Below are 27009 nucleotides of genomic sequence, written 5' to 3'. Positions count from 1 at the left end.
TCGATATTTTTTTAAGTGTTTTAAGATTTAAGAACAGTTCTTATGAAATCTTGTATTTAATTATTGATCTTTAAATAAATAATTTTATCTCACAATACATTTATTATACACTGCAGTAGGTATACTATCTACAATCTATTTACGTTGACTTATTTTATTTTCCATTTGCTATACTTACTTAACAAGATAAATTTAATTCCACAACGAACCGTAATTAACGTTGTTAGTTGTTACCAAAATATTATGTATTTATGTATCATAATATGTCATATAATTATAGTCACTGCAGAGACATTGAAGTAGTAATATAGACGTGTTAACTTTGAAGTTTGAATTCAATGTTAACTTATTGCATACAAAAACCGATTATGAACGGGGTCATAAAAATGATTGTGTCGATTGTGAAATTTGTCAATTTAAATTACCAACTATATTTTAGGTATATCGTAGATATATGATAAATTTAAGATTATCATTTCATCAACATTTAAACTTTAAATATTAATTTAAAAAAATGAGCATGTAAATTATAAATACCTATAAATTATTTACCTTTTTGGTTTAAATACAAACTACTAATGAGGAATTTTGTATTAAATTGTTTAATAAATTAATACGAATTTAACTTTCTATATATTTTTAACTGCAAAATAATTTGATGAACTTTGTCAAAATTTAAAGTTAAAATAACTCTTAAAAAAAATCGTGCCTTTTATGTATCTTTACTATTTTTAAATATTTATAAAAACATTAAAAACAACTTATAGTTAAAAGTGATCTTGAACTATATTTTCAAGCTTTTTAATCAAGGCATACATTTTTTATCAAAACTTTAAAAATTTTAACATTTAAATTACCTATAATTAGTTTAAAATTAATCTTAAATACAGAGAAACCTCTGAATAGTGGACGCTTTTGGTTACCGAAATTACATCCACCATTTGGAGGTGTTCGATATTCAAAGGTGATATATTTTTCAAATTCATAATGTATTAATGTGTAAAAGGAAAAACTATGGACTACATCAGTGCTTCACAACGTGTGGGCCGTGAAATATTTATTTTATGTAAAATATTTTCGGTTATTTAGTTATTAAATAAAGTCTATAAAATCTAATGTTAGATAACTATTAATTAATAATAATAAAATTTTTATTATATCGGTAACGTTTATCTCATATAAGACTATAAGAGTCATTAGGATTAGACATTAGACTATCGCAAATTATGATAACTTTAATGATGTAAAGCCGTTGTAGTACAGCCGTACAGTCGTGTTTCTTTGCTTGATGTCATGCGTTTTGTACATTTTAGTATATAGTTAAGAAAAAATAGTTAATAATTTTAATTTAGGAGGTCTTGACAGTCTTACATTAATTTTAGGGAGGTCCAAGACAAAAAAGTTTGAGAAGCACTGCACTACATAAATTAAATTAAATTTTTATTTAATTATTTAATGTTTTAATTAATTAATAGTATAACAAATTTATTATTTAAATGATATATATTTAATCAAATATAAAAGAATTTGAAAAAATAAATACATACATAGGTAAATGCAATTCAATGTGTGGGAAAAAATCGGTTTTGAACGAATTTGTTATCGTTTGTACCTACTAGTTTAAGTGATTTTAATGTCGTTGTTTATAGTTATTATTATTAAATTTAAATGAGTGTTCGCTATTCAGAGGTTATCCCATTAAAAAGAAGAGAAAATATTCCCGTTCCACAAAAAACGTTGGTTATTAGAAAGCTATTATATATCAATGCATAATATATTAATATGCTACATCTAATTTATTATGTTATAGTATTGTATCCTTATAGAAGGCTTTACTTTTTTTAAAATTTCATTGTGTATAAAAAATGATAATTTATGTAACATTGGAATGTTTGAAGTTTTTACGATTAATATACTCATGAGTCATGATACTAAAATCCTATAATAATAAAATATTATTTTATTGAGTGAGTATCTGATTTTTACCTGTTAGTTTTTCAGACACTCGTATACAAATATTTGCGAAATTATAATCGACTTTTTTTTTGTAATTATATTTATATTATAAGCAAAATTATTATGATGGAACCTTAAAAAAAATATTGATGAATTTTTAAAATTATACTAAATTTTTAACTATGAAAAAATTGAAGACTCGATTTCCTAAAAATGCTAATATCAGACGCTTTTATAGCGGTAGGCGCTCGACTTTTTTTTTTTAATTCTACTATTAAAAAATCGTAAAGTACCTAGATCCTAGACACCTAGTTGTATTAAATTTTCAATCTTTTGAAATTTATAGGAAAAAAACTAACATAAATTAAAAAGTTTAAACTCTATTAATACCTAAAAATATTTAATATATTATAAAGAAAAAAATAATATTATAATATATAAAATGGGAACATAAACATTTTTTGAAAATGTCAAATATGTATGGTTATTTATTTTTGAACTAACTACAACAAAATAACAAAATCCATATGGAAAAATATCCTATTTTTCGAACTTTTTTAGTTTTTTATTTTATATTAATCAGGAAAAGGCTTGATTACCGATTTTAATTTTCATGTAATAGATATCTACGTCATATATTGTGAATTTAATATTTTAATAGTTTCATGATTATACTTGGTTGCATAGGCGAGCACAGGCCACAGACTCTAAAAGCGGGTATAGTGCCCGCAATGTCCATCATATTTATCATCGGCCTTCTGATGTCTGATCACCGTTTTATAATCCCCTTTTCTTGCATACAGTTTTATATAATTTTAAATACTTTATATAGTCCAGTGGCGGATTTAAGGAAAAAAGCCCTAGCGGCATATTATATAAAGGGCCCAATAATTTTGAATTGTCGTGAATACTAACTCCTGGAGAACTTTACCCCCATCTTCTCTAAGATCTTAAAAAACTATTAAACTAGTTAGGTAATGAAACAATATAAATACAAATAGTTATAATGATGCCAGTGTGTGGATTTGACTGTACATAGGTAATACGTACGAGTACGAATATATTACACAGTATTATTGTTATCCCAATTATTACTTGATGTGTTACAATCCAAAACTTCAAGAACTTAAGAAATAACTAATTATACTTGACAATTTTTATTGAAATGAAAATAAGTGAGGACTGAGGACTGGAACACTGGGTACGGGGGGAATTTTCGTGTAGGGGCCCAGGCAGAAAATGTCCATTTTCCCCCTGTTAAATCCACGAATCCGCCACTGCTTTATACTAAACCGGTACTAGTAAATTAAAATAAAGTATTATTATCTAACAAATATAATAATTATGAATTATATTGCTAGAAATCATAAATATATTTTATGTATTTAGAGAGAAATTCGTTTATTATCCATATTATTAAATTCATATATTACTACACTTAAATCTACCTTCGATACCATTTCTTGTTCTGTGAAATGCAGTAATAATGACTCTAATTATTCATGACCCATTGTAATACATAATTTGTTTTTTACTAGGGTTAATTTTGAAAAACCGCGTTCACATGTACAGGTATGATTGTAAACATTTTTAAAGTTTTAGAAACACAATTAAAGACTGTGGAATTTCAAGTTTTTTTTCAACCAATGAAAAAAACTACCTAATAATAATAATAATTTTTTTTACCCATTCATAAAAACAGATTTACTTAACATAATTTAGTTGCATAACATTTTGATAATTTTTAAAAATTTTAGTTTAGTAAATAAATCTTTCTCTGAAACCTTAGAAAATGTTAACAACATTAGTATTTTGAGTTATATTAATATTTAACATGCATGCCATAGCATCGACCAAAAAAAATTTATTCTGCTTAAATTTTAAATTAATCATAATGAATTATTCATTTTTTTTTAAATTCGCTTTAAAAAAAATTATTTAAAATTTAATGAATTTAATTATTTAGGTAGATTGAGGCATAAGACGATTCGGCCCATGAAAAATCACAGGGCGTACCTGGGCACGCTCGGCACGCCTATGCTTGGTTGCTATAATAATAATACAATACGATAATACAATTTATAAAATTTTGATTTTCATTAATTATAAAAATGAGTAGTCTTTTAATTTTGAGATGGATATTACTGTATTTTTTTTTTTAAATATGTAAGTAACTTTATTTTGATTAATTTCTATAATTTTATTATTTTTCATTGGATTTTAAAATAAAGTAGATATAAATTTAAAAAGAAAAGATTTATATTATGTTCGATGTAACTAAAAACGTTAAAAAATCAAATTGTGTATTGAATATTTATATGTTACTGTAAGAAAATTGAAAATGTTATTAATTAATAACTATAAAATAATGTTAAAATGTTCACGGTATCTTCTATTTAATCTTTAAACAATTATAATAATTATGGTATGTATCTTTTTTATATTTTAGAATTTCTGTAATTACAACTTATAAGCAACTTTGTATTACATTTTCAAACTTTAACAAACAAACAAAAATGTTTTCAATCATAAATTGTAAAAAAAAAAAAATTAAAAAGTAAGATACATGTCAAATAATTAGAAATAGTTTGTGTCAGAATATTTTTAAAAAACAATTTCTCTAAAATGACTATAAATATTTGGTGAAAACTACAAGATAGTTCAACCTTACTCATTTTGAATTATAACAAAAAAACAAAATCGATTTAGTCAAAAATATTCTTTTTTTATGTTTCTTTATTATTTTGAAAAGAGGACATTTGATATTTTCTAATGAAATAAAATCTTTTTAATGCATAATTACTCTTTTTATCGTAGTTTATATCAACAACAGTGAGTAGTAATATTATTACATTTATATTTTTATTAACTATTAGATATTAGTTTATTACCAAGTGATTCCCAACATAAGTTTAGTTTTTATCAATTAAATATTATAAGATTATAATCAATAAATAAATTTATAATTAAATTTATGAACAATCTTATCCATTTATTAAAAATAGTCAAGCACAATGTAAATAAATCATTTAATTTATACAATAGGGAGTTGTATATAATTGATAAATGTTATTACTTATAAAATATATTTATATATTTTATTAATTATAGATAAGTACAATAGATTTTATAATACATTATGCCCAATCATAAAACATTATTTCAAATTTTAATTAAAACAAATTAGTATTCAATTTTTCAATAAATGATAATATTTTTCATTTAAAATCGAAATTTTAATTTTAATTCACAAGTTTAATTTTATAGTTATCTATAATCTTCAACAATTTTTATGTCAAAAATGATTCAGTTATTAAAAATCATTAAACTGTTCTTATTACATTTAATAACATTATTAATTAATCTTACAATACATTATCTTAATAAATCAATGAAATAATAAATGAGCAAGTGTAAAATAATATATTTTAATTCCTAAAATATGGTAATAATTATAATACACAGATAAAGAAAAAAAATCAACAGTTAATAATAAAAAGTTATGGTAAATAGAAAAAAAGTAAGAAATATGAAATAATTATTCTAAATGTTCAACAGTTTGCAAATCTCAATTGTTGCAAAGAAGTCAGAATCAAAACACTTTTGACATTTAGAGCCAATACTCCATGTAGGCCGCGTCGAAGGTAACACCATGGTCTTCTTGTCTACTTTAGATATTGTGTATCTCTTTTTCAAAGTATCCATCATGAATTTTATATCTACTATAGCAGATGGAATTTTTTTGATGTACTGCAACAAATGAAATAACAATAACAATATAAAATAAAAATTATGGGCAAATTTTTGAATGGGGAATTTTCAGATGACATTTTTTTATGTTTTAATATATAGGTAAGTATAATTATAGTAATGAAATATTTCTAAAAACATAAGCTGCTCTGTTTATTCAAAAGTTCATTCCTTGAGTATTTAAGTGTATTAATTAATATTATAATTTAGTTTTAGTAAAATAGTTAACCAATTCCATAATAATTTATCATGGTTAAGTAGAAATTAATCTTATACAATTTTATTTCATGAAATAATAGAGCATCAAATTATTTAATTTTTGATATTTGAGTGCAAAATGTGTAGTGAAAAGAAGATAAATATTAAAAAGTAATAAAATAGTAATATTTTGTTATTACATCATAATATCTTAGATTACTACAGCAATTCACACTTGTAACACAGTTAATTTTTGTTTAATAGAAACAATTTTGAGATTTTAGCTTAAGCATTTAAGTGAATTGGCCTATTACTAAACTTAAAACTAAGAAATTTATCTATGATTTTGTTGGTTTTTTTTTATGTTTAAATTTGAAAAAGAAATTGAGCATTTTAAATTGAACAATTTTTATATTTATAGCTTACATTGATTGTGAAAAAAACCAACATTATTTAAATAATGTTCTTAACTTTAAGTTTGATACTTGATTAACTCTGAGAGTAGCTAAAAGCACCAATGTATAGGTTCTACTAACATAAATTTGTTATGTTCCTTTTGGGAAAAAAACAAATAATCAAAATCCTCCAAATATTATAGTGAAATTGATCTATTATAAAATTTAAAAGTAAGAATATTGAAAACAAATGATTTTAAAATTGTTATTGGTAGTATTATAGGTACTTAGAAAAACTAAGATTTCCTAAATAATATTATTAATTTAAGTTTTTTAATTGATAAATTTATTCTAGTATTAAACAGAAATAAAAACATAAACTGGATTATTTATAACATACAATTTGCTATGTTATGATTTGGTAAGACAAAGAATGCAGATGAAGTTTCCTCTTAAATAAAATAAAACTAGAAATACTAACAATTTTCTTTTCAGGGTCTTGTAGAGCTATCCAGAGCCAAGTAGCGATTGAACAATACAATTTTTTGCCACTGATTTTTCCACAACATGTTTTCATCATTTTGATCAGGTCTTTGACCATGTCAGCATTTACGGTTCTCTACAATAATATAATTTTAATATATTTTAGCAATGTCTTAAGTATAATAAAAATAAATATTATACAAAATTAGAGACTTACTGACTGTAATATCCTTATTAATAATGATTTACAATAAAAAAAATATAGATAACTGTTTAAGGACTCACCACCCAGATGTGCCAAGAGGTTTCGTGATACTTAAGTAGATTTGTTAACACGCGGATGGCTGGCTCCCTTGCTTCAAGACTAGGCTGAGACTGATTGGAATAATGCAAAAAGTGAAACATGTAGTCAACAATCGTACCTTCTGATGTCTTCAAACATAATTCTTTGGATAAGGTTGTACATGTATCTAAAAACAAAGTATGACATTGAAAAAACCATAAATAACATATTGAAAAAGATGAAATATTGAATTACTTGTAATAGATTTAATTTAGAAAACTTGGCAACTATATGTGATATAATTAATTTAATTATTCTTAACAAAGAAAATTCTGCATAAAACATAAATCGAAAAATACTTATTTCTTTTTTAAATTTAAATGTTTTTAAAATGAAAATCAATAACAACCTTAATCTGTGTAATAAGTAATAAATAATAATAAACTCAATATTGAGTACATACATATTATATAATATTTAATTAATTAAAAGTTATGTGTAGTCCAAAATTGTATTTCTTTAAATGATTACAGTATTAGGATAACATTTATAACATAGATTTAATATATAGTTGTTTATTTAATACATTTTTATTTAAGCCATAATTTCGATTTTCTATCAGTTTAAATAGTATGTTATAGTAAATATACATTACCTAAATTCCAGAAAACTGTAGTAAGTTCCCGATAAGAATATTCATTTCTTTTTTGCTTGTTTAATACATCAACCACGTCATTGTGTCGTTTGCCTAATGTGAGAGCACCTTTTTTGGGAATTCTAATTGTTTCTCGTCTACACTGATACCTCTTTCTAACAGTATAACCTCTCCATATAGCCTGTTTAATAATTTAATCCATGTTTATTCCCATAGATAATCTCTGTATTCAGTTGTAAAATTGTAAGTGAGTTTGAAATTGTTAATTTACCTGTATCAAAGTTGCAGCCCGCACAAGTTTTTGAATATGTAATTCTTCCTTGATCTTGGGTAATCTCTTTCTTACCATAAATCCTCTGACCATAGCTTGTATTCTTGATGCCGCAACATTCTTTTTCTGTAAATGTTTACGGTTTAACATTACGTTCCTGATCCAAATTTGTAACTGAACGGCAGCTCGCATTTTCATTTTCAACTCAAATAGGAACGCATGGCCAGCTAACAACCGTTTGCACTGAATATGTTTAAATCTTATAGTATACAATACTTGTAATGTTTGGAAAGAATAGAATTTTTTTCTCAAAATAAAATGTGATATGCATGACAAGCAGAAAAGAATGTAATACCCAATTACTAAGGAGAAGAGGTATGATGCGAGCTGCCGCCAAGCTGAATACAGAATGAAAAATTATTTCAAAAATAAAATATCAAAAACTTACCTCTAAAGTTTCAAGCGCTAGTCTACGTTCAACTTCCATATTATCTTTTAACTGAAGCCAACGTCTACGCGCCAAATATCCTCTAACATGAGTTTGCAATATGATTGTGGACTTTTTCAGAAGCTCATATCGCTGTTTTTGCACCAACATGGCTTTACGTGCTCTGTAATGTCTTTGTAATGTGATTGTACTACATTTTAATAATAAATATTCACGTTCTGCTGATTTCATGGCAACAATGGCTCGATATCTTGCTTGGAGGTTCATCACAGACTGTCTTAATTTTATATATCTTAAGCGATCCGGAGTGGGTAACAAGCATAGGCGCAGGAACTTCTTTATTGTGTTACTAGCAGCAATTAAACGTTTCTTATTAGTTTCTAATTCACATCTAGTCTCTGGCCATTTTTTAAGCACCAAATGTCGTCTGAAGAATGCTTGCAGTTGAATAATCTTTGTTCTGGTATCTACATAAATGCATTTTTGTTGTCTCATAGCCACATTAGCCTTAAATCTTCTTTGAACCATGATAACATTATTACGCAATATCTGATACTCTTTAACTTGTCTATTAGCCCTGAATCTACTTTGAATAATAATTGTAGCTCTTCTAAGCTCGAGAAATCTTAAACGATTCTTATTAACTGGAAGATTTTTCCTCAAAGCCCTTTTAATTATATTACTACAATTAATCAAATATTGACGTTTTATTACTAATTCATTTCTTAAAGATGGCCATTGCTTTCTTACTATATATCCTCTGGCCAAACTTTGCAGTTTAAGTGTTATAGCTTTAAGTTTTAGATATTGTTGTCTTTGCATTTTCATTTCTTTCAAAGCACGGAATCGGTTTTGTACAATAATGACAGATCTTTTTAAACCGAGAAATTTAATACGGTCTTCTGTTAATGGAAGATTTTTCCTCAAAGCCCTTTTAATTATATTACTACAATTAATCAAATATTGACGTTTTATTACTAATTCATTTCTTAAAGATGGCCATTGCTTTCTTACTATATATCCTCTGGCCAAACTTTGCAGTTTAAGTGTTATAGCTTTAAGTTTTAGATATTGTTGTCTTTGCATTTTCATTTTTTTCAAAGCACGGAATCGGTTTTGTACAATAATGACAGATCTTTTTAAATCGAGAAATTTAATACGGTCTTCTGTTAATGGAAGATTTTTCCTCAAAGCCCTTTTAATTATATTGCTACAATTAATCAAATATTGACGTTTTATTACTAATTCATTTCTTAAAGATGGCCATTGCTTTCTTACTATATATCCTCTAGCTAAACTTTGTAGCTTAAGAGTTATTATTTTAAGTTTTAGATATTTTTGTCTTTGCAGTTTCATTTCTTTCATAGCACGGAATCGGTTTTGTACAATAATGACAGATCTTTTTAAATCGAGAAATTTAATACGGTCTTCTGTTAATGGAAGATTATTTCTGAGCGTTCTCTTAATAATATTACTACAGATGATTAAACGCATTCTATTAGCTTGTAACTCAGCATGTAATACAGGCCATTGTTTTCGCACAATATAACCTCGAGTAACAGCTTGCAACTTGAGTGTACACATTTTAAGTTTTAAATAGTCTTCTTTTTGTTTAACCATGGCTTGTTTTGCTCTAAATTTTTGTTGTATGACTATTGCACTTTTCTTTAAGTTAATAAATGCTTTCATCTGTACTTTCATCAGATTATTTGCCCTAAATCTTCTTTGAACAGCCAATGTTACCTGTATTAATTTTTTATAGTACAATTCGTCTTCAGTTGGTGGCAAGTTCTTTCTTAGAGATCGTTTGATTATATTTATAGCATTAATTCGATTTATCTTTTCTATTATAAGGGAATCTTTTATTTGTGACCAGTTTTTTCTTATCATAAAACCACGATACATTTTTTGAATTAGTAAAGCTGATTTTTTAGCTTTTATATACTGTTGTCGATCTCTTTTCATTGCTATTTTTGATCTAAATTTTCTTTGCACAAATACAGTAGTTCTTCTTAAAATTATATATTGTTTTCGGTCTTCAGTTAAAAGCTTAAGTTTATCTTGTAGATATTGTTTGATTTTAGTTGACGCCAGATGTAACTTTTCACGGTTTGCAATCAATTCTACTTGCTTATAAGGCCAATGTTTTCTGGTTAAATAACCACGGACAGTAGCTTGTATTTTAGTAGCAGCTAAGTGTCGTTTAAAAGTTTGTTTAGCTCTAATTCTTTTTATAATTACTAAATTGAGGTTATTGTTTCGCCACCAATGTTGAATTGTTACTGCTGCTTTATTGTACCGAGGAGTTAAATACTTATAAATTAATTGCCAGAATAGCGATAACATTTTTTCTCTGTGACCATTTACAATGTCACGAGTGCTTATATTTCCCTCAATACTAATATGTTCGGATATCCTTGTTAATGCTAAATTAACGTTATGAATTTTCTGCAATTTCGATATAGCAGGAAGTCTTAGTTTCTGCGACAGTGGTTCTCCTTTAAACAAGATTTCTACAACTCTAGTGATTCTAGTGCCATCCCTAAGGTCATTTAATGATTTAACAGCATAATTAACTTCATCCAAATGGGTTTGTTTATGGGTCAAGTTGTAGCCAATACTACGTAGCCGACGATTTATATCACCATTTGCTGTTACCATGTCAGCACAAAATCCCATCAAGAAATCATGGCTGCTCTATAAATAAAAGAAATATTTGCTTTGTGTAATAAGAGGTTATAATATTAAATACATTATTAATACACTCACTTTATAAGGGGAATCTATTTTGAAAAGACATGGATTATGTCTAATCAATTGCTGTTCTTTAGCACGATCCAAAAAATATACAAGCATAAATATTTTTCTCAAGATAAATTTTTTCATGGCAATCTGCAATATGAAACATTTTTTTTTTCAAAAAATTATAAATTAAATTTCAAATATTTTTCTTTACATTGTACGTGGGAAGGTTCACTTGAAGAACAGAAGCTTTGGTAAACTTTTGTTTAATGTAATCATTATTAAACAAATTTTTACGTATAAACCATCCAAGACCATCTAAGTCATGGGATCCAGAATTTATGTGAATTATTTGACCATACACTGCTTCCAAACCAATTCGTAACCACAGTGGATTATAGCATTTTAACAGATCCGTAATTTTTTTCTTTAAATCTAATAAAATACATAACTATTAACTATACAGATAATTTTAAAGTGAAAAAATCTTACTTAAATCCAAATGTATTTGACGATCATCTCGAACTGTTATAAAATCTTTTTCTATAGATATGGTCAATTTTGATAAAACAGTTGCAACATTTGTAGATGTAATAAGATTTGTAGTTGCTTTCCGTAATGCGCTCCACTGCTGTGGAGACTGTTTGTATATTTGAGATACAAAAAGATCTTTTTGAGTAGCAAATTGCATAGGTTTATTTCTATGGCTTTTTTTAGATGCTTCTTCCCAAGCTACTGCTGCTTGCTCCAAATCATTTACTTGTTCTTCATCTGCCAACTTATCAGTAGGCATAAGCAGTGCATTTAACCATCGAATCATATCAGATTCTTGGCGATCTAACCATTCAGATTCATAATATTGAGACCTAAAATACAAATATATATTATATATTCATTTCCACAATCAATAACATACTTTTAAATATAAATAAATAATATTAATATTAATATTAATTTAGTTAAATTATATACATATTACTATAATAAATCAAAATAGATTATGCTTTAACATACATTTTTAAAAAAGGATCTTCAGCATTATTGTGATATACAAGTTCTGGATTTGCTAAGCATTTGAGATATTGATCACATTTATCCAACTTTGGAGTTCTCAAATGTTTAGTCCGTGGACTAAGAATGCCTAAAAAAAAATAAGTGTTTGTTTATTCATCTTTTATATTAATACACTATTTATACAATTTAATAAATATATAAGAATGTATTTAATGTATTATAAGTAATAATAACTTACTGTATTGTTTCAATCTATTCTTAGAGATCATTGATGATTTCGGGCTACATTTGTAGTAAGGAGAATTTTTAATAACAAATGATGGTCTTTTGGGCTTAGTATTGCTCGAAATAATTCCTAAAATAAGAAAAATAATAATAAAAAAAATTAGTATTGAATAATTTTGTAAATTTACTTGTATGATGCATAGGTGTCCGAGTGATAGACTGTTCATGATTTTGTGATATGTTGAAAGATTGTTCAACTTTTAGAGGCAGAGCAAATTTGTTTGGGTTGATATTTTTAGTAAAAGTTGTATCATCAATATTAAATTTATTTTTTGGTATTTCTTCAAATTTCTCACAAAGATTTACTGATATTCTAGTTGGTTTTCTATTATCAGGAGTGTAAATTTTAGCTGCAGTTGAAGCATCTATTGGCTTAAATGGTGATGTATTGAATGATGTGTTTTCATCAGCTATATTAAGACTTATACATTTTTTTGTGGTACTGAATGGAGATAATAAGTTTTCAGTACTTTTTAATGGAGTCAAAAAGAAGTCATTAAATGGAGAATTAGTACTAATTAATTTTTCGAGTGATTCATCTAGTGAATCGTCAGTCATTATGTCATAATTTGCACTTTGAGTTTTTAAAGGATTATTGAATGTGGTACTTTGGTAATTTTTATCTGAATGTTTAAGACTATACTCAGAACTGGTGAAGATTTTGTCTTGGCCAACCATATTGTTTTCCAAATTTGGTATATTTTCTTTCTCTCCAATTGAATAGGTTTGCCGTCTCATAGGCGATTCTAAAGCTACAGCGCTAATAGGTTCAGATATTTTTGTAGCATTATCAACTAAAATAACTCTTTCTGTTGCACAATTAACAAATCTTGTTTTATTCAAGATTATTTTGTTCTGACCACTATTAAATCTTTTTTTAGTCAAATTTGTATTTTTAGACTTTGCAAATGTTACTGAAGCACCCTGAAAAATATTCTCTATACATTAAACTAATACAATATTGAATAAATAAAATAAAAAACAAATATTAAGACCAAAACCAAGAAGTACAGATAAAAATCTTAGCTTACTTTTAGTTTCTTCTGTAAAGGATCAATACAATTTCCAAAAATAACAAAATCATATTTTCGGTTGTTATCTACTTGTTCTATTCTGATCAATTTTCGCATGTTTCCATATACAGATGGTTGCCAGGTAATGGATATCTTACGTTGTGAATTTGGTTGTAAGGTGAATTCATAAACATCAAAATATATACCATCATTTGAAGAAGGTAAAATAAACTGTAAAAATTAAATATAAATTAAACCAATAAGAAAAAGAAATTAATTATGTAAATAATTCAAAAGGTATATTAACCTGTCTAGGTTTGTCAAACAAGTTAACAACTGTTAAAAATCTAATGGCTGTTTCTTTAATTCTTATGTTTGAGAATTCTACTTGAGTCTGCTTTTGAAATGGTGCCAATACCATACAATAGTCAAGTACTGTATTGGCTTCATCTTCGTGTTTTGATTTAAATTTCACGGGAGGTGAAAATTCAGTCTGAAAGTAATTAAACAAATAACAATTTAGTTATGTAATTTTATCAGCAGATTTTTAATTTTTTAATATTATACTTCACTTCATACAAAAATAATTATACAAGTATGTTCAATTCTAGATTTCTTTTGGTGATTAAAATTAGATATCAACTTTAAATGTTATATTAGTTTTTAATTGCTATACTTAATAGTAATAGATATCATCCGCATTTTTAAGTTTTGTAAGAGTAGTAAAAATTATTGACAATTTGTTTAATACAGTTTACAAAATTTTTTTATTTTTTTTTAATAATTGAGAATATTAAGTAAACAGTCAAATTTGAAATTAATTTTTTTTTTTTCACATATTTGTCATACATTGAAAAAATTTAGGATTAAGTATGACTGTAAATACATAAAAAATTATACCATGAGGCTAGAAAAAAAATCAATAATTTAATATTTACATTGACCAAACTTTTAGTGCATTTAATAACATAAAATGTAAATGAGGCTGCATCTGAGTTGGGTCCAAAAAAAATTAGTTATAAATTTTGTACAAATTGGAACTGGATGAACCGAAGTGGGTCTGCGTAAAAATATTTATCTTAATATAGTACTATAAAATACAAATTAATGAAAATTTGTTAAAAAGGACTTAAGTTACATATTTGGTCAAAAAGGTTTTATGAATAAATAATTTATCTTTTTGTGTAAATACATCGTTTTATGTTAAAAAGGCCTTTCGCTGTATCATATTGCCTGCGTGAAATTATTTTTAAATACTTATTATTTATTAAAAAGCACCTATGTCTATGATATAGGTACCTTTTAACAAACACTTTGTAGTTACAATATATTTAATAAAGTATTAAATAAGAACTTAAAAATGAAATTACTGATTCTAAAAATAAGTTAAATGAAAATGTACTAGCCATTACTTTTGATTATTGTTCCAATATTTTACTTCCCAAATTAGCAGTTCAAGAATTATATTACATGTGGCAATGAACTGTCAATGTCTTTTCTATTCATGTCAAACAAATTAAAGCATCCTACTATATTTCTCATGAGGGTTAAGTCAAGAAAAGCCCAGATAAGGTAAATATACTCTTTTTTATGGGACTATATACAATATATATCTAATAATATAACAAAATTGTCCGGGTCAAAATAAAAACCATACTTTGGCTAGGTTTTTACTTGATTTAAGTATTTAACTGACACTAAACATTTAAAAAAAATTGTTCATTTTTTTCCAATAAGAGGTCACCTTGCAATAGAGATTTTTCTATAATCAAACGACAATATTAAGAAACCATGATAGATTTTACAGCATTCATCAATTAACAGAATTTATTATTACAAAAAAAATTTTAAAAAAAATTCACTGTGAATGAAATTAAATTTTCTGAAGATCAAGTATTAAATTTTGGGAAATGGTGGTCTTCCTTTTATAAACAAGATTGTAGTTCACCTAAAACAAAACTATCTAAAAGAAACAGAAGCAAGATTTTTCAATTTCTACTTTTAATCAAAATATGTATGGCAGTAATTTGTCAGGATGCATTACAGCTCTTCTTTTTATATTTATAGAACAAAATTGTTTTTATTTTTTTTTGTAAGTCATTTATTTTATTTTCACTGTTATATACTTGGTTGGATATAATAAATGAAAATTAACTATATTATTTTCAAATAAAAGTGTTATATTATTTGTTAGGTAATTAAAAATTATAAGAATTTGTTAAAAGGGACCTGTGTTACAACGAATTCGAAAACAAAATTTTAATGCTTAATCTGATTAAGCAAATGTATAAAGAGAAAAATAATTTTTTGTTTCTCCTGAAAAATTTGTTAAAATATACATAATATTATAGTCTTTTTAACAAATTTCTATTCAAGTATAATATGGATTCTGTACTTTCCTCAGGAGAAAATAATATTATAGGTATCTTAGTACCTACACTGATTATACCAATAATATGTATTCAAATTCCATACAATATATTAGACAAGTTACTTAATATCATAAATAGTGAAAAATGCAAATATATAAATGTTATTGACAATTCTTAAGTAAAAGTCTGTAAAAATGTGAAGGAAAATGGTTTTTTTCTAGAACTGGTGTAGTAAACGATAAAAAAAAAACTAAAAATAACACAAAATATATTTGAATAGATTAGAAATTTATAAAGTAAATAGGTACAATAATAAAGCTAGATAATGCAATAAAACGATTAGTCACTAATACTAATAGTACTTGAACATTTCTAACGTTACTAATAGTATACTATTATATGTTACTATATAGTCTATTCAAAATATACAGTCGGCGGCCGACTATTACGCATGGCGTGGCTTAACAACACAGCAGGCATACAAATAAGTTAGGACAAACGGGTACCCGCGGGTGTTGTCTGACCGCTACTCAATATAAACTGGTCGTCACCGGCTGTGTGTTGCTTATTTAGAATAGACTATAAGTATTAATTATTTATCATCTCTTCAAAATTGTAAATATTTTAGTGTTTCAGCAACAAAATTGTTTTTTGAAAAGATATACAATATTTAAGTAGTTATCTTCAATTATTTAATTTTATAAATAGAGCTTATTTTTTTTTTTTAATTCTATAAATGTTTTGATAATATAGGTACATTTATTTTTGTGTTTCAGATTTGTATGGAATTTGTTGTGTATTTTTTATTAAAAATCTTTGTATATACCTACTCTATAAATATTAACTGAAAATATTTTCACAAACATTAAAATTTCAACCATTTAGGTAATATACTAAAAATAAATACTATTTACATTGGCATTCATATTTGTGTTATTTAACGATAGCCGACCAAAAAAATGGTAAAACAAGATTTATTTTATGATACATATTCCTTATATAGCATAGTATAGAAGTTTTAAATATTGAAATTATAGATCTTATATTCAAAGGATAGGTTCTATGAATTAAAATTGGATTCGTGAATGCTGATGACAATTTAAACTAAAACATGTATCATTTATTATAAATATCATTGCATGCGTAGATCAATCTTTCAGTCACTTATTAGCACCAACATCTCGGCTTATAATGAATAATCTTAGAAAAATGAGCAAAAGTTATCAAAGAGGGTTGGCTAGCTTTAATATTCACAAGATTTATTAATTAGTATTTTATTTATTTATAAGAACTTATAAAAAATATATTTAGTTTAAACATGGTTAATAAATAATAATTGATAATTGTCTTTGTTTATTATAGAATTATTATTATCATATACTCATAAACTATCTGATGATCTATAGTTTGAAAATTTCAAGGATGTTATGACGTTTTTAAAAATGAAAATATAATAACTTATACAGTAGACGCCACTTATAAGACTCACTTTGGGACTAGCACAGTGAGTCTTATAACTGAATAAATCTTATAAGCGAAGTAGAATAAAACATTTTTAATTACATATTTATGAATTTTATTTTACTACATATTTTGCTTTAATATATATTGTATTACAAACAATAATTGCGAAAAATGTGAAATGCGATAAAATTTGTTGTACATATACACATTATAAAGCATGAATCAAAACCAGGAAATACCCCAAAAAAATATGTAATTTTTTAAAACCAATTTATTTATAAATTTTAACCAATAATGTCTATTTTTTTACAAAGTTGAGTCTTACAACCGAATATTTTATAATGTATTTGGATACCTCCGGACCATTCCAGACGATTTTGAGTCTAATAAGCAACTGAACCTTATATCCGTGAGTCTTATAAGCGGCGTCCACTGTACTTAAAAATGTAAAACTAAAATACTTATATCACCCCTGTAAAGTCAAATAGAATCCATGATAGAATATGTTAGTGGTAGTAGTAAATATATAACATTATGAATGTTGCATATATATAAATTAGTTTGTGTTTGTGCACTAGTTACTCGAGTAGTAGTTACCCTCTACTTCAACTCGCTACACATAAAAGGCAAGGCTGGTCAATGGTAAAATGACATTAGATATCTTAGTATAATATAAAAACTAATTTTTTCATTAAGGATTAACCTATGGATACATGATAGGATTAGGAGGAAAATTGTATCAACTTCTCATGAGATTTAAGGTTGAATAAGTCCCAGACTGTACCTGCTGTATTAAAGGAATAAAAATAAATTATATTACCTAACACTACTTGGGTCAGATTAGGAACCTATGTAATCAGTGGTGTATTGAGGGGTATACATAGGTAAACTTTTTAAAATTACTAAGCACAAATCAAAATACTCACAACAAATTGAGACATCTCGACTGTCACTGTATACGAATCTTAAAAACGAACGGAATCAAACTTAAGAAGGATAATGAGTAGACCTTGGTAGGTACGTTATCTCACGACTAGATGACTGATCGTTCTACATCACAAAATTAAAAAAAATAACACAACCAGTAAGACTAATAATATTATAGAAAACAATTTATATCATAACGAAACGTCGCGATTCGAAGCCGTCGTTACTTTACCGATCGTTTGTTGTAAGATTATAAATGAAAACGGAAAGAAATCAAAATCATAATTGGCCCGAGCCACTGAAGAAAACCGTTAAATTTCCGCCGTTGTAGTTTTGTAGTTACTTGTTGTTGTCGCCGAGAGGGAGGCGGAGTCATTGTACAATAACCGTTCCGCGCAGTTCTCCGATCCAAGATTGTATGCTACAAACGAAATTGATAGGATGCCGCAGTGTCACCAACATGCTTTGCCATGTTGGGTTTCGTCGTCCCGGTACGTTTTATCACAAGCAGATGATTCGTGATAACAGGACAATTGATACTCTGACAACAATGCGCGTCTTATAATCACATAAAATACTTTGATGGACATAAATATTCACGATATAAATTTGTAAATTATGTAATGTACATATTTGTAGTGGTTTGTGCACACACTATTTCAAGACTTAAGTCCATAGCGATTGCGAATATCCAGTACTCAATAGTCGTTAGATCCCTCGCTATCCACAGCTCACTCGTAAGAGGTATGCATTGCTTGTAAACAATATAATAGGTATACTACATCTAATTTTTTTATAATACACTCGTTTACCTCGCAGGTTAGGTAATGAACTATTGCCTTTAGTTCATGCTTATAAGGTAGTATTATAAGAATTCTGGTTGTTTAAAGGATTTATTTAAACGTCAAAATCTGCCTGTTTGACAAAGTGTTAACACACAACTGATTATAATCAATCGCATCAATAATGTTCAAAAAAGAGTTCCGAATTAAATCGAGTACTCCACTAAAAGGCGCCGATCAGTAAATGCTCTTATTTTTACTGAAAATAAAATTGTTTTGTTATTATTATAATTAATATTTGTATTATGATTTTAGAAAGAAACTGAAATCAACAATTTGCAAATGTTTTAACTTAACCAATGAAACGCTGGATGAATTTTTAAATCATAAGCAATTGTCACTGTTGAAAGTTATTACCTATACTAATGACATAATCAAAATTTATTGTGCTCAAGAAGTTGCGTTAGTTTTCGATCATAAAGGAAAATATTATCCTACATTATTTATGGTTTGGTCATTTCCTCACATTGTCCCCAGATTAATATTACACGAGGATTTGAAATCCAAAATCAATGATTCAGCCCAACTAAGTATAAAAGATATAACTTCTATAAATAATGATCATCTACTAATTCAGTTGCCTGTTGATCAGTGTGTGAGTATATGTACCAACTCTTGTGAAAAAATTATTGCTATTGGATACTTGATCATTGATGGCAATACTATAAAAGACCATGAAAAAAACAAAGATATATGTTTGAAAGTATTACATTTCCACAAAGATGAACTTTTCAAATCCAACATGATAAACATTATCCCTGATGTAATTTTGATGATGGAGCGTTCTTTTAAAAATGCTCCTGAAGTAAAAGATGATTTACCTAATCAGTTAGAAGAAAACCAAACTGTTATTGAAAAAATGGATGAATTGCTAATGACGTGTTCTTTAAAAGCATTAAAATATTGTATTAAAAAAGAAATGTTGCCAATTTTAGCTAGTACATTTTATAAGAAATATGTTATGTCATTTTGTCCTGAAGGAATAGAACTTGATATTAAAAAAACTAGTTTCAAAAAGTTATCGACATTTTTACAGTTATTGGATGTAGAACATATAATCAAATTTAATGTTGGTAGTAATGGTATTGCTGAAATAACCCAGGTAAATCATAGTAATAGCAAATTTCAAGAAATAAATATGGAAGAAAATCCTGAATTGAAAGAAAATAATGATCAATATACAACTCCAGTAAAAGAAATTTATATAGTGACACCAGGATTACAACCTATATTCTCTGAATTTCTTTGTCGGTTTGTTAATTTACTTTAAAACTATCAATTAATAATATTATTAATGAACTTAAATATAACATTTTTATAGGAAAGGAGATGAGTTACCATTATCATCTATTCGAAGATATGTTACAGAGTATATTAAAAAATATGAATTGCAAGATAAAGCGGATCCTTCGTATGTATTTCTTTCATTTTTATTACTTAAGTTGAAGATAATTTAAGTAATTGTTTTCCTAAATTTTAAGTGTTTTTTATTAATTATTTTAATACATTTAGTTAATAATAATATAATATTCTAGCCTATATATATATATATATATATATTCTTAAATATAAGACTAATAAGACTACAATCAATTTGCAGTATATTTAAATTATGTTATAATAATGTTTATATTGAGAGTTAGTTACATCAGAATTCATAATATTATATATCATGATATTTTAAAGAAAATTACAATTTTGTTCATTTTATTGAGCTTCATTATACTTCAAGTTGACTGTATATACATAATACATATATATTACATTTAAATAATTAAATACATAGGTTTGTTTTGTAAATTTGAATTTTATTTTTAAATATAGAATTAAAAATACAAACATGTAATGTAATTAATAGTACCAACACTAATGAATTAGATTAAAGCTCATTGAACTTTATTATTTTATAAATACAATAGTGATAGTTTAAGTCAGATATGCCACTTACTGCTGACAGTATTCTTAGGACCCAATGAAATTTTCTTTTCTAATGCATAGTTTTAGATAATACTTACAGGCTATAAGCTATGAAGTTTTAAATATATTGATGTATAAATATAAATTGTATAGTCGTTTAAATTATAAGTGTTCAGAGTGTATAGTATTCTTATTCCCATGTAATAGGTATGTAGGTGTTGTTTTCATATCTAGTAATCAAATAATTTTTAATAGTACGAGTACATGAACTCGAGTATTTTATGTAAATCAATTCGATATAGCGGATATTATTTTTATTGTTTTATAAAAATCCTCTATCTTATAATATATATTATGCTACTGATATAATATTTAAATAATTCAAAGATGTATTTCCTTATTTTCAATGCCCTTCTTGTTTTTTTTTCAGATTCAGCTTATTCAGATTAAAAGGTGATTCTTATAACTTGTTTTGTTTTAGGATAGTGAATACAAATGATGTCTTAAAAAAAATACTATCACAAAGAAAAGATAAATCTTCAATAACCTTTAAAGACTTAATTGAAGAAGTGACAAAACTAATGCATCGGACTGAAATATCAGTCTTAAATACAGATACCAAAAAAAATTTAAAGAAAAAAATTAATAATATCGAAATGACTGTCAATAATCGAAGTGGAAACAAAAAGGTTTGTTTATCAGAATAATAAAATTAAACTGTGATTCATTAAAAATTTTCATTTTATAACTTACATAATTATTTCAGGTAACTCTAGTTAATAATTTAGAGCTATATGGTGTCGATGTTTTAAAATTTAGTAAAGAATGTCAACATGGTGTAGCTGCCAGTACAACTATCAATGATATTCCAAATGCACAAAATAGACAAGTCCAAATTCAAGGCTCCCAAGTTCCTTTTGTGTATAAATTATTAACAGGCAAGTATATATTTTAACTGTATAAAATATATAATAGTAACAATTAGCCATTTGCGCATAAAAAAAAATTCAAGTGTTTAACTTAAATAAGTACATTAGAAACTCCTTAATCCAAACTTATTAGTGTTCTGGGTTATTCGAATTAATAAAAATTCAAATTAAAAAATGAGCCAAGGTACATATTTAAATATTTTATTTAGTAAAAAAAATATGATTTAAGAAATACAAAGGTTATTGATATAAGATATCATAAAACACAATATTAGGCCCTTAAAATACTAAATATTATATGCATTTATAGTTAAAGGGTTCCATTTCTATGGAATTTATTTTTATGTTTATGTTAGTCTACAGCACTAATTGTCTTCATGAAATATTATTTCTGATTATTTTCCTGCGATATCTGGATTAATAGGGTTTTACTGTAATTAATTATTTATATATTTTTTAAATCACATATAATAACATAAATAAAATTTATAAATTTTTTTGTTATCAAAACATTATATAATATATGATATATTAAAATGAGCATCTCACACTTGCTTCTCGCAGTTCAAATGTAAACCTTTCATTTTTCTACTTCTCTTTTAAATGGCTCAATGCACTTTTGAGTTTATTCATACTTCTCTGGAACCATTAATTCTGCTGCAAAATAATGAGAAGACAGTTATACATTTATTGCTAAGTTAATAACAGCTACAATTTTGGCACATTAAAATTATTATAATATTTTTTACGTATTTATCATTTTTAATACTATAAGTTTAATCCATTAGTTATAACTTATATATATATATTAGTTATAGGTATAAGTAAGCAAAAAAAAATAAAAAGATAAAAACTTTGAATTCTTTTTCTTCATCTAACATTCTTAGTAGTATCTAAGAATTTTTGCTGCTATCACTATCTCACTCTACTTCTCTCAATCTTGAAATAATTTTCTCCATTCTTATACTCCTATTTTATCAAGATCTTTTTCGACTACATCTTAACACCTTTTTCTAGGGCAGCTTTTAGGTCTTTTACCTATTAGGTTCAATTTAGGATTGCTATACTAATATCATCCTCTCATTTCCACATTATATGTCCAAGTGGTTCTATACTTTATCCTTTAATGAAGTTGAAGATGATGACTTAGGTTATTTCCATTTCTTCTGGTAGTCCTTTATTCCATTTTCTTAAAAAAAAAAAAAATAAATGCATTTGGAAACAGCTGGAGTAGAGATTGGCCAAAATCATAAGCATGTATCTGGATCTGTAGATGATTTAAATAATTTAGAAACCTCCATAGAAAATACTGTAAGAGCAATCATTAAGATATTATTGAAAATCAATACCAAAAAACAATAAATCTATGAATTATAGACTAATAAATAAACAATTTGGTTCATAAAATAATAATACACTTCTTTGAAATAAAAATTTAAACTATATTTGTGAGGTCATTAAAATAATTTGCAAAAGATTTAAAAAATATAAAAGTTACACATTTAAAGTACCTTATGTATTCAATTTTTATTTCATAAAAAGTGTAATTATAAATATATGTATGTTCTAAGTTTTTAAAAATATAGAACTATCTGTTGTTGAGTTTATCTGATAATTGTTTAATAATATTTTATTTAATACATTTAATTATCTCTTTTAATTAATTTTATATTTTTTTCAGATCAATATAAAATTCCTGTCAAATTTATAAGAGGACATGAAACTTATATCAAGAAACAAAAAAAATAGTTTTTTTTTTTGAATTTAATAAAAAAAAAAAATGAAAAAAATTGATTTCTTTTATTCTTCTAAAGCTATAAAATAATGTATTAACTACTGTATTTAAATTTATATTATTATTATGATCTCTTTAATTCTTATGAATTGATAAGATATAAGAATAGAAATATTTTATTTTTAATGATTATATAAATTTATTGCTGAATGATCTTTCATTTATATTTTAATATTAGTATTTTCAAAAATAATCAAATTCCCTATATATATTAAGTGCAAATCATTAAAATTTTTCTTTTTATAAAAATTATTAATTATTACTATAGTTATTTTCCTAACACATAACACTAAAGTTTACTAATTCCAGTGGCGTAATTATAGGGGGGATATATCCCACCCCAGACGCTTTGTTTTAAAGAATAACCATAATTAAATTACCATAAGCACTTAGCTTTAAAAGATTTTAAAATAAGAAATAAGAATATGGATATTATCAAAGTTGAGATTTTTTTTTATTTTACTAATTTAAAACTACGATAGCTCAACAATTACAATATGTATATGATAAGAAAATTGTATAGCTCTTAGTTAAAAGATAACACTGATAAAATCTACAACGTACAACTTGTTATTATTTTTAACTAAAACTTTTTACAAAAATAAATCATATGAACGTAGTATAGACTAGTAATGAATGAAAACATAATATTATTTATTCTGTAGTATAAAGTATTAACTATTTTTCGAATATTATATTACTATAAACCACAGACTAAGATATCTTAATCTGTGCTGTAAACCTTGAGCAACAGTACAACACCAATATCTATTATAATTACTATAATAAAACGAGTAATAATTATGAACTTTTAATAACTTAAATACTTAATAGGAAAGCTTGAATGGACTTATGATGATTATAGCATCAGGAACATTAAGTTGAACCCCGTTACGTACTGGATATTTTTTTTGAAAAAAACAAAAAGGAAAATTGACTTGATATTATAATTTAAGAAAAATATATTTAATTTAATTTAATTTAATTGTTTACTTTATTATCTTTGATAACCATTATTATACATTTACCTAATTTAATTAATAATAATAAATTAGTATAATATTGTGATCTATGAGATTTAATGTTCAAGGGTGGTGTGGGGGAGGGCATGGCCCCACTAGAACGGTAGTATAAACTTTTATCCCAATCCCACCCCAGAACCAACTCCAAATTATGCCACTGACTATTTAAGAAGTATTATAATAATTGCTTTATCTGATTTAAGTTAATGTTTCTCAATATAATTACAATTGTTTTTAAATTATTTATTTTGAAGATATCATTATACAAAATACAGTGATACATTTAGAAAATTCAATAAAACCAATTAAAATATTTAAATAATCAATACCTCAAAAATTGTTTCTTATGAACTATAATGTTTAGTTTATACTAAGGTCTGCTGTTAAAATGGAAAATTATAACTTTGAAAGTATTAAAAATCAATATAAATTTAATATTTTTCAAAATCCACATGGTAAATAGTAAATTTGATAAGTTAACATACATATCATGTGTTTGTTAAATGTCTGTTGTAATTTGTTCTATTTTCATGACAGCCATTTGTTTAATCAAATAAATTAAAGTTAAGTATTATAAACTTAAAATGCCTAAAATATTTTTTTATTAATATTTATAAAACAAGAATCATAAATTTCTCACGTCTATAAATAATACAATAAGTCAAAATGTTTTAAAAATTATACTAAGTTATATTAAATTATTATACTAAATTGTTTTAGCTAATATTAGTAATCTAGCATACAGTATTATAGCTGAAGAAATAGTTATTATGTTGGTGAAAATCTGTTGTAGTAAAAATTTGAATTTCAAACAATCATGAAAAATTAATTCGACTTTTTTTTGTAAAGGTGACAAAGCTTAAAAACTCGGATTAAATTTTCAAATATAGGGCATAAACAGAACATTTTTATGAATTTCTAACTATAAAATAATTCGTATTTTTGAGATTTTGTAAATTTCTAAAAATGCTTATAAATAAAGATTATGACCATACATTTTTTATAATTTGGATTTGGAAACGTAATACTTATTAAGAACCCAAAAAACCTTGTATTAAATTTTCAAGTATCTTGACCCATTCATAATTTTTTATCAATATTTATAAAAAAAAATAAAAATTCCTGTCTTAGTTTTTTGTTTGTTTTCTTAATTATTTTGAAAAATATTGGGAATTTTTAACTCTAATCTCTTTAACGTACTTACTAGATCTAATTTTCTACCCAAAACCAGTCTCAAAGTTTAAAATCTAAGTATTTTTTCGGTTACTTTTCGTGTATACAGATTCAAATAAAAAATACATATCATTATAAAACCAACTATTTATCACTTCGCTCAGAAATTAAAATGACCTAAAAAAAATAAAATGATAATAATTTCCAAAAGAATTCATCGTTAAAATTGTAGTACTTGAAACACATTTGTATCTTGGGAAGTATCATGTTAAGCATTCCAGAAAAAAGGTGTAAATGCATCTAAATCCTAACCATTTTAATAAAAAACGTTTTAAATTTCTATAAGCACAACTTAATAGAACTTTGTACCTACTACATTTTCAAACTGTTTTACTTACAAATAAAAATTATATCATTCACAAATTGAACAAAAAAAATTAGGATAAATCTCTAAAATTTCAATATAAATATTTATTGAGTAATACAAGTTAGCCAAAATTTATTCATTTTTTAAAGTTTCGTTTCTACAAACCAGTCCATAAGCAAATGTCTATGAATATGAATATCCTTAATAGGTAATTTTTGCGTTAAGAAGTTAATTTACAGCAAACTATTAGTAACAGATAAAAAAAATATTTTATTTTTAATCTTCAGTGACTATCTTTACATTCGATTATATTGTTTTTAACAGACGCTTCAAACTTCAAAGAAAACCTATATAAAAATTACTGTTTCTTTCCTTTTGATATTTTAAGAACTCTATGATGTTTCTTTTTACACGCATCCAACATCCAACAGTCCCTAGGATTACAACCGTGTAGTGGCGGCATATTATAATTTATAAATAAGTTTCATAGGTTTTCTATCTCGACATTCGTATTTGAGCGTAACGGAATATAAAATTAAATAAAACAATAATAAATATGCCAACAATACGGAAAATTTACGGTTTTTAGGTACTGACCTAATTGGTTTTTAGAACTGCCGCGATTTTAATTTAGAACTACCCGTTTGCATAAGCTTTGGAGTGAATTGATCTATTATCAAAGTTTAAAGTAAAAATATTATCAATGAT

General features: G+C 25.4%; 2 protein-coding genes across 5 annotated transcripts; one reads left to right on the top strand and one right to left on the bottom strand.

The window, feature by feature from the left end:
* Nucleotides 1-5368: 5368 nt before the first annotated feature.
* LOC132923753 (protein abnormal spindle-like) lies at nucleotides 5369-18649 on the bottom strand. Of its 2 annotated transcripts, none has more exons than XM_060987708.1 (15): nucleotides 18256-18649; nucleotides 13801-13986; nucleotides 13512-13724; nucleotides 12609-13404; nucleotides 12434-12550; nucleotides 12196-12322; nucleotides 11674-12047; nucleotides 11396-11616; nucleotides 11209-11331; nucleotides 8440-11136; nucleotides 7992-8234; nucleotides 7721-7901; nucleotides 7068-7252; nucleotides 6781-6918; nucleotides 5369-5706 (listed from the first exon to the last, which is right to left on the bottom strand). In XM_060987708.1, exons 1-15 carry the CDS (start codon nucleotides 18268-18270, stop codon nucleotides 5500-5502), a joined length of 5823 nt encoding a protein of 1940 aa, XP_060843691.1. In that variant the 5' UTR covers nucleotides 18271-18649; the 3' UTR covers nucleotides 5369-5499. The 2 variants fall into 2 exon arrangements, with proteins under 2 accessions (XP_060843691.1, XP_060843692.1); XM_060987709.1 differs by having other exon boundaries at nucleotides 7992-8117; nucleotides 18256-18648.
* Nucleotides 18650-18789: 140 nt separating this feature from the next.
* Nucleotides 18790-24719, top strand: LOC132923754 (eukaryotic translation initiation factor 2D). Of its 3 annotated transcripts, none has more exons than XM_060987712.1 (7): nucleotides 18790-19000; nucleotides 19147-19278; nucleotides 19354-20349; nucleotides 20420-20509; nucleotides 21497-21704; nucleotides 21782-21953; nucleotides 23626-24719. In XM_060987712.1, exons 2-7 carry the CDS (start codon nucleotides 19223-19225, stop codon nucleotides 23691-23693), a joined length of 1590 nt encoding a protein of 529 aa, XP_060843695.1. In that variant the 5' UTR covers nucleotides 18790-19000; nucleotides 19147-19222; the 3' UTR covers nucleotides 23694-24719. The 3 variants fall into 3 exon arrangements, with proteins under 3 accessions (XP_060843695.1, XP_060843693.1, XP_060843696.1); XM_060987710.1 differs by having other exon boundaries at nucleotides 19076-19278; XM_060987713.1 differs by lacking the exon at nucleotides 19147-19278.
* Nucleotides 24720-27009: the final 2290 nt, after the last annotated feature.

Source organism: Rhopalosiphum padi, chromosome 3 (genome assembly GCF_020882245.1).
Source record: "Rhopalosiphum padi isolate XX-2018 chromosome 3, ASM2088224v1, whole genome shotgun sequence".
Taxonomy (NCBI): domain Eukaryota; kingdom Metazoa; phylum Arthropoda; class Insecta; order Hemiptera; family Aphididae; genus Rhopalosiphum; species Rhopalosiphum padi.
The sequence above is the reverse complement of the archived record's forward strand: the minus strand, read 5'-3'. Positions and strand labels throughout refer to the sequence as shown.